This window comes from Gastrolobium bilobum, unplaced genomic scaffold (genome assembly GCF_033153095.1).
Source record: "Gastrolobium bilobum isolate Gb01-03AN ecotype WA unplaced genomic scaffold, APGP_CSIRO_Gbil_v1 utg3268, whole genome shotgun sequence".
Classification (NCBI taxonomy): domain Eukaryota; kingdom Viridiplantae; phylum Streptophyta; class Magnoliopsida; order Fabales; family Fabaceae; genus Gastrolobium; species Gastrolobium bilobum.
The window spans coordinates 129,478-138,901 of NW_026899992.1; the positions used below are offsets into that span (position 1 = coordinate 129,478).

Below are 9,424 nucleotides of genomic sequence, written 5' to 3' on the forward strand. Positions count from 1 at the left end.
CATGATTGGTGGTAGTAGTGTTCATCAACCGATTCAAACCACGATAAATTAATTGACAACTAAATTAATTGAAAATCAAAAAATCAAAAAATAAAAAAAATTGTATATTTTAATTTGATTGGATCGGTTTTCGGTTTGGTTGATGAAAACCGATTCAATCCAAACTGATCCAATGTATCATGTATTTGTTATTTTTGAAAAATGGTGGCATGAAATCTTGTTGTTTTGTAGACTTAGATCTTAGATGTTATTGATAGCAAACTATCTTATTTCAATTTTTTAATGTCTATAATTAATCTATTTTAACTCTTCATGATTTTTAAGACTTGTTTTAGTTTGAAGATTTAAATTTTTCAGTAGTTTGTAACTTTGTATGGCTTTATTTTGATATAACTAGAGATTTGTTGCGCTAAAATATTAGATTTTTCAAAAAACTAAAAATTGATCCGATCCAAATCGAATGGATAATTAAACAATTAAATCGAAAGAATTGAGTCAGATGATTTTTTCTTTAAAATCAATCCAATTTAGACTGCAAACACCTCAAATTGATGCATACGATTCATTTTAATTGTGATGCACGTGATTCTGACTTTGGAGGACACTTTTTGTTTTGTTTTGTTTTTTTTAAACATCTTCATCACGTACGGAAGAGATGATTCTAAGAGAGAGATTAATGCGTGTTACATCGTATTCTGTCACATACATGGACCTTAGAAAAATTCATTATAAAACGAAATATGATATAAAAATATGATATAAGAAATATGATATAAAACGTAATCCAAGACACGATATAAAAAAAAAAGATATAAAAATTACATCGTAATCCAAAATAAAAATAAAAATTCAAAGACATGAGAACTTTGCATAGGAACCAATCTCAATACAAGAAATATGATATAAAAATAATGAAAACTAAAAAAAGTAAGGTTAACAATTGATTATAATTATAAAACGATAATAAATTTTATTTGTAAAATAAAATATTGGTTCCTTCCTGTTTGGTTTCGGATTACTGCACCTCAATCGGGCTGTTACTGTATTTGTTGGAAATCATTCTAGGGCCTCATCCGCAATTAACGTGCATATATATATTTCACCCAGGCTCTGACAAATTCTCCGGTTAACCTATAGGGCTTGGCCCAATTATATAACTACTAGATCCAGGTTAATTCATACTTGGATATCCCGTTTTGTTCATGTATTATTTTTAATATTTTATTTTATTTTCAAAATTATATAAACATTGTGGATTATGTATTTCTAATTGTGACCAAACAATCACACACGCAGTCACAAAATATAAAAGAGAGAAGGGAAGAAAGGACGGAGACAAAAATTTATCCTTAATCACTCAAGGTGAGTTTCACCTTTTTTTTTAACCGTTTTGTATCTTTTATGTGGGTTCATCTGCCACCGACCCCAATTAATTTGGGATAAAGGTATAGTTGATGTTGATGTTGATGTTGAATCACTCAAGGTGAGTTACTTCCAGCAATGTTTCACTATCATTTCCTCATTTCACTTGTTATAAAGCGCACTCTATTTATAAAGGAATATAAATAAGTTTAAAAACCCGACCTAAGCAACAGTAAATATATTTATGGTGCCAATAAGAACCGAATATGTAGTATATATCCAACATCTTCTGACTATTAGACATTAGACGTGAATATAAAAAATGTCGATTTTGTCTAGAAAAAAAGTATAGCTGTTTTTTTTTTAATATAAAAAAGACAAGCGTTAGCCCAAAACAAAGAAAATTACAATGATCAAAGGCCTAGAACTAGGAACATTAGAAATACCTGCATTAAACAAAGTAAATAACTCATGAAGAAGTTCATGAAAGACATGTAAGCTGTTGTCAACCGCTTTATTGGCCAGCCACTCTGCGATCATGATAGTCGATAGAAGTTCCTTACTTAGTGGTAAGGAATTTATACGGTCAAAATTTCAACAACTTTAAGTCGTCGTTGACTTTTTTATACATAAAAGATAGGATTCCTCATTCCCGTACTTGCAATTATAAGAAACTTTTAGTCAAAAAGCTTCCCTTCATGTGGAAAATCACATATTACTACACGTGCTTCGATAACTTTACTGTGAGAGTAAATAAAATTTTAAATAATTTTTTCAATAAAAAGCAATTATTTTTACTATTATTATTATTGTTTAAAATTGTTGCGAAACATGCTCTAAGATAATCAGATAAGAAAGACCAAAAATACATATAAGGATTTAAGAAATTTTGGAACGAAATTGGTGTTAACCTACGATGCACCGATACCGACACGGGACACGACAAGACACGACACACCGACACAGTGGCAGATGCACGTCTACGCACATGTCCGCAAGTGCGGACATGAAATTTTCGTTTTAGTTTTTTTTTTTTTTTAGGTTCTTATTTATCTTTTGGTTCAATATTTATATTAAGAATAAATACTCTTTACCCAACGGGTGCAGCTCAGTTGGTAATTTGGCGCTGAGTTAGTGGGGTTGGATATGTGTTCGATTCCCGCTGAATGCATTCTTGGGGAGGGGGCTGAACCTTTAGCCATCACTGTTCTCCCGCACTCCGGATTAGTCCCATAGCCGGCTCAAAGAGTCGAAGCTCGTGGGGATACCGGAGGGAGCCAACTCGTCTCAAAGAGATAATTAGGGTTGGGTAACTCCAAAAAAAAAAAAGAATAAATACTCTTTTAAATCCCTAATAAAAAATATGGTCCCTACTTCAATCCCTTATAAAAAAAATTAGTCTCGAGTTCTCTGAGAAATTCAAAGTGGATCAATTTAGTTAAAATCGTGGTCCCTCACAAATTCAAAAAAGATCCATATTAGTCCCTCAAAAAGACTTAAATGGGTCCACTTTGAATTTCATAGTGACCAGATGTCTACTTTTTTTTTATAATGGACGAAACTCAGGATCAAATTTTTTGTTAGGGGCCAAAAATGATATTTATTTTTATATTAGTTAGCAACGTAGCAACGTAGCAACGTATAGAGATGATTAAAAAAACATAGCAACGCAAATTGATTAGAGAGAAAACTTATTCTTCCTCCCGTGTCACGTACTCATTCTCATGTTCTCTTCATCCTTTGTTTCCTTTTTTATTTTTATAAAAAAAGAAGATTGATTGCAGTTCTAACATTCTGAAATAAGTTAATCTCTAGAGACGAGGTCTGTGATTTTGCTTGCCTTATGTATAGATAATGTTGACTTTTTTATTCACCACTAATCCACTATAAAATAAAATGATGATGTATGGATGTACTGAAGTATATTCTCATATTTATTTTGGAGGATTGGTAAGATTTAGGGGAGAAAATGAATGGTCAAACTATTATCTGCAGCTTGTTGTGGAAGCAACTAGATTATGAGCAGAAGCGTTAATTTAAACTTTTTTTACAAAAAAAAAATTTCGGGGGCAGCGAACCCTTGTCACTAAATGTGCGGGCATAAAGAAAATTTTCTGGGTCCGCCACTGCGCCGACACGTTAATTCTAAAAAATATCATATTTCGACACGTTGAGACACGTTTTGATATTAAATAAATTTTTTAATATATATAATATAATTTATATTTAATACATATAAGAGTCTATAATAAGTCATATAACTAATCAAATATTTAAATTTCATAACATAAATATAAATATAAATATTTTTTTGTACTTTGTTAATTTCTCATATCATATTTCATAACAGAAAAAAATTAATTTATAAATTATTTTTTTAACAAAATAAAATTAAGATTAAAAAAAAACGTGTCGGAGCGTTGACCGCGTGTCGGAAAAGGTTGACTGCGTGTCCGAAAAGTTGATCGCGTGTCCCTAAATGTTGATCGCGTGTCGGACGAGTGTCAGAGCGTGTCCGTGTCGGATACGTGTCCGACACGCAAATTTTTCAAAAGTTGCTGTGTCCGTGCTTGTTAGGCGTTAACTTTCTCGGTCGTGCTTCATCCTTTTTGTATCTCCTTTTCAGCAAGTCTTAAATTACAAAGGTAGTTACGTCCTATGTTGCACGGACACTGACACGGGACACGGGACACGACACGCCGACACTTTAATTCTAATAAATGTCATATTTTGACACGTTGGGACACGTTTTGATATTAAATAATATTATTAATTTATATTTAATAGATATAACAGTCTATAATAAGTCATATAACCAATCAAATATTTAAATTTCATAAATAAATACAAACAAAAATAATTTTTCACGTCAAATTTCATAACAGAAAAAAATTGATTTATAAATGATTTTTTTATTTTTAGTTAATAAAATAAAATTAAGATTAAAAAAAAAAACGTGTCCGAGCGTGTCCCAACGTGTCTCAGCGTGTCTGAGTGTTGAACACGTGTCGGAAAGAGTTGAATGCGTGTCCAAAAAATGTGTCGGAGCGTGTCCGATAGTTGACTACGTGTCCCAAAATATTGACTGCGTGTCCGAGCGTGTCGGACACGTGTCCGACAAGCACAATTCACCCAAAAACACGAGTCCCTATTTCACAGGTTACGTCCTTAACACACACACACACACACACACATATATATATGAGAGATAAACACGTCTACAACCACTTAAGATAAAGTATTATACAACCACCCTTTATAACTATAATCCTAAAAGTACATAGTTATAACATTAAAGTTACTTTTTTTTCTCTCTTCTCAGTCATTTTTCAGAAACTGTCTGCTGACGTGAAGAGAGAGAAAACAACTTTAATGTTATAACTATGTACTTTTGGAAATACATGATTATAAAAGGATAACTGTAGATGATTTTATTTAAAGTGATAGTAGAAAATTTTTTTCATATATATATATATATATGAAAAATAGGCTCTCATGCTATAGGAGCCACACTCACAACAATATAGTAGGTCCCACTATCTCTAAATAAATAAATAAAAAATAAACGTAATAAACATATCTGCAGCCGCTTTACGTACAACAACGACTGGTGTATGGTTATGATTCCCCACACACACACACATATATATATGGAGTTTACATATCTGCAGCTGTTGTATGTACATCAATCAAATACTTGTCATATATATACTTGAAAGCATTAAATGCGAGAAATCATAACCATACAAAGGATGAAAGCATTAAATGTGGAGAATCATAACCATACACCTGTCGTTGCTGTACGTAAAACGGCGGCTGAAATAATTATACATATATACATACATATATATATATATATATATATATATATATATATATATATATATAAAGAGTGATGGGACTCATCCTTGTATTTATGCCAATGCAATAATTGAGAGAAACTACTTTGGGTTGAATAAAAATGTTCTATCTCTTTTTCTTACTTAAAATGACATAATTTTATATTTTTTAAAATGACATACACTTCTTCCATAAATATATAGTAGCATGCATTATTTTCAATTGCAAAAATTGTATTTGGCTTTGATTAACTAGTGGATATAAACAAAAGAAGAAACATTAGATGCGGCATGATCACCCAGTCTCTCTTATTCGAAATAAGCCAATATAATGAAAACATATTCATCCTATGTTTCCCTTGTATTTCTTTGCTGCTCCACCCCCGTCGTTCCGTTAATTAAATTTCCTTTTCACATAAGATAATTGTGATAATGCAATTCTATCCAATTTAATTTAGTGTAATTAACTTTGTAGGGTTCCTTCTTTTCTGCACATGAGATTTTTTGCGGCGGACAAAAAAGAAAGAAAGTAAGTAAGATCCACTTATTTTTATTTATTTATTTTTAAAAAAAAAATCAGTTTTAGCAACAGCAGAGTTAAATTTCCCAACTTTGTAAGCTTCAACTTCAAAAGATAGGCCAATAGTCTCGATCTCTTCCTTTTGTGTATGCTATGGTTACTGTCAAAAATGAAAAATACTAAGAGCAGCATCAACAAACCAATAATGAAAGCAACATAATCAGAAGGTATGTGTATACTAAAAGCTAAACTAAACTATTAGTTCCAATTTATGCCGGGAAGTTGAAATTGTTGTCTGAGTACACCATCCCCAACAGACCCAAGAATCGCATTTGGATGCAACGATGTGCTCTGAGGAAGCTGGCTAAGCAGGGAAACAAAGGAATTGTTTTCTTCAGCGCTTCCACTATTAAGATCACCATGGAATCTCTTGTTTGAAGAAGATGACCCTGTAGACCCAGTCTCGTTCCAAAACTGTGATGTTAGTGCACGTTTCGTGGGGAAATTATTGGTATTATTAGCACCTTTTGAGTTTGGAGAGACTACTAGGTGAGAATCAGAACCGTTTTGCATGCTCTGATGATGATCAGTTGCTAAGATTCCACCGAAGAAGTTGTCATCATTTTCATGTCCTAGCGTTCCATAACTTGTGCTTCTAGAAGATGGAGGTTTAGAGTTTTGGTGTGTATTAGCCATTGAATAAGTTGACATGGTTGGTACCATGGTTTCCATTGAAAGCTCGTTATCTAGCTCCATCATGGGTGGCCTTGGCAGGGTGGTACTATTGCTTTTCTTGTATATTCGACACAAAACCCAATCGTCAAGCTACAAAACCGAAAAATTAAAAATAAAATAAAATTAATATTCAGTTTTTTATTAAAAGAAATAAGCTCGAAAAAATGAAACATATGTATGAAAATGGAATGCATATAAAGTAAAGTACCCTTAGGGAATTCTTCTTGTTATTGTGTGGAGGATCAGCAGCCAGAGGAGGAGGTTTAGAGCAAGAATCAAAGGAATTATGAATAAGCCTATACTCATGCATAATCCAATTGGTTTTAACCCCTTTTGGAGGCTTCCCACCATAAAAAACAAGTGCTTTTTTGACACCAACTTTGTGGTGCCCATCAGACGTTAGTATAGGCTTGTCAGTTCCAGTGGCTTTCCAATACCCAGAAGTAGCAGCCCTGTTTGGCCTTGCCCCATTTGGGTATTTTCGATCTCTTGGGCTAAAAAAGTACCATTCTTGCTCACCAAACGTTGCTTTACCTGTAAAACAGTCAATGCCAAAACAGGTTATTGATTCATATGCTAAGCAACCAGAGAAGTAAGAACTGGGTTTGAATAAATGGATGAAAAAATGAAATGGGGTGTGATAAAGTTGCATACTTGGGAGTTCCCAAGGGTCGAACTTGTAGAGATCAACTTCGGCGATGATGGCAACAGGAAGAGGTGCAGATGCAGCTTTTCTCTTGAGGTAGTGAACGACGAGTTCCTCATCCGTGGGGTGGAATCGAAACCCTGGAGGGAGATGGGGATGCTGAGAGCATGATGATGAATCTATGCTGTCCATGATCGATGATAATGAGAATTTTGTGTTCAAATTTCTATATATCATGCATTGTTTTAATTAGTACAAGTTTTTCTTTCTTTTTACTTTTGCTTTTCCTTTCTTTGCTTGTATTCTTTTTCGTGAAATTTGGAAAAGAGAAGGATATGGAGCGCTTTGGATTATTGAAGGCTTTCGATCAAAATAGCTAAATGGACTTTGATGAGTGGGAAAGGGTTTGGGATAGATAGATAGAAAGAAAGAAAAGGGTGGAATGTATGTATGTTTATCAGTTTATGTTTATGTGTATGCATGACCTCAGATAATAAACGTACCGAACGAGATGAGGATGGTTTTGTGACACACGGGAAATCAAGGATGAGATCGTGTGACACGTGGTTGTGGGGACCACAAAACGATAATGAGGATTGGGAGGCTGGTTTTGTGGGAAAGAAGGGTTGGGGAGTTTGGAAATGCAACGCTTTTGATGTCATGCTTTTCTTATGCAAACAAGCCACCATCTCTCCATCACACACATACCACATTCACTTATGTCTTAACAGAGAGGAAGAGCGAGAAACAGAGACTTGATGGCACGTGTGCATGTGCTCTTCACCTTTTATGATCGCATTGCTACATTTGTCATTGTCTTCTTTATTTGTTCTTGTAATCTTGGATGTGGTGTGACCATGGTTTTTTAACATGTAATGTGTGAGATTATCGTTTTTGTTGTGTGAGATTATGTTTTTATATGTATGATTTTGTAAATATATTTGAATAGAATGATGAGAGAATCAATAAGTTCATGTAGGTGCCTTCCATTTTTATTTTATTTGGTTTAGCTGAGAATGAATTTCGCTTAGGGAGTCTGTATATATATATATATATATATATATATATATATATATATATATATATGAGACAAAGCAAAGTAGCAAACTCATAGCGATTTTAGCAAATTTAATTCCTGATTTTCTTGAGTACTTAATTCAATGGAATTAGATTGGATTTCGAAGCAAAAATCATTTGATCTAATTCCTCCAGTTTGATCATGTAATCATTCATTCGGTTAGATTTTTTTTTCACATTCGATCCAATTTAATCTTTTTCGGTTTGGATTTAATCAATTTTCGATTTTTTAAAAGCTCAAAATTTATATGTATTGGCTTTGTAAATTTTTTTTTTTGAAATATAGAAACATCATAATCTAATTTTTTTTGGGAAATGAGATATGAAGCTCTATATAGACGAAATTTTGCTGATAAGGTGTGACTAGGTTTTTTCTTGGGTTTAGCTGATGGGTTAAAAGGTGAATTTTTTGGGCTATGATTGGGGAAAAGTCCAAGTAGGTAGATGAGAATTAATATATTGGATCGCTTTTCACCAACCAAATCGAAAACTAGTCCAATTCAATTAAAATTTGCGATTTTTTTTATTTTTTTATTTTTCGGTTATTGATTTTTCAATTTAATCACCATAATTTGAATCGTTTGGAATGGTTGAGGAACACCATAGTAGGAAGCACAAGAAGTCAAATTTTAATTTATTACTCAGTGGTTGACAAAATCAATTCCCATATAAAAGACAAATTTAACTTGACTTTCTACAAGAAGAGTATGTAAAATATGTTGGGAACTCGGTTCCCTCAAGTCGGCTAAGCAGCCTTTCTCGCAGAAGTCAGTCAACAAGATCCTGTATCTCGGATCTCGACAATTTTACCTCGGCCTGAACTTTACCAGGTCGGGCAGCGCAGCGAAAAAACAAAAAACACAAAGGGGAGAGAGAGAAAGAGAACACAAGCAGTTTTAACGTGGGAAAACCTTCTCCAATGAAGAAGTAAAAAACCCACGGGACTTAGTCCAGTTCAAACATCCACTATGAAAATAATGGATACAAAGAATAAAAATTCACCAATGTGGTGTGATGGGACGTAAATTCGTTCCCATCTAAGCCCATTTTGATGGAAAAATACCACCCGTTCCCTCATCTGATGAGCAACTTCAGCATGAAAATCACTTGTTTTACACATTTGTGACAAAAACACAATGGGGGAACGGATGATGACATAATCCTTTGAAAAGGAGAACAGATTGAGAGCATTTAATGCACCTGCTCCACTCATTTAATGCTTCTGTTCACTTTGCAGGAAACGTG

The 9,424-nt window shown here is 33.4% G+C and overlaps 1 protein-coding gene across 1 annotated transcript; it reads right to left on the reverse strand.

The window, feature by feature from the left end:
- Positions 1 to 5,979: 5,979 nt before the first annotated feature.
- On the reverse strand, positions 5,980 to 7,294 carry LOC133294685 (NAC transcription factor 25-like). The gene is made up of 3 exons (XM_061493412.1): positions 7,111 to 7,294; positions 6,665 to 6,990; positions 5,980 to 6,546 (listed from the first exon to the last, which is right to left on the reverse strand). The coding sequence occupies exons 1-3, from the start codon at positions 7,292 to 7,294 to the stop codon at positions 5,980 to 5,982; spliced, it is 1,077 nt and encodes a 358-aa protein (XP_061349396.1).
- Positions 7,295 to 9,424: the final 2,130 nt, after the last annotated feature.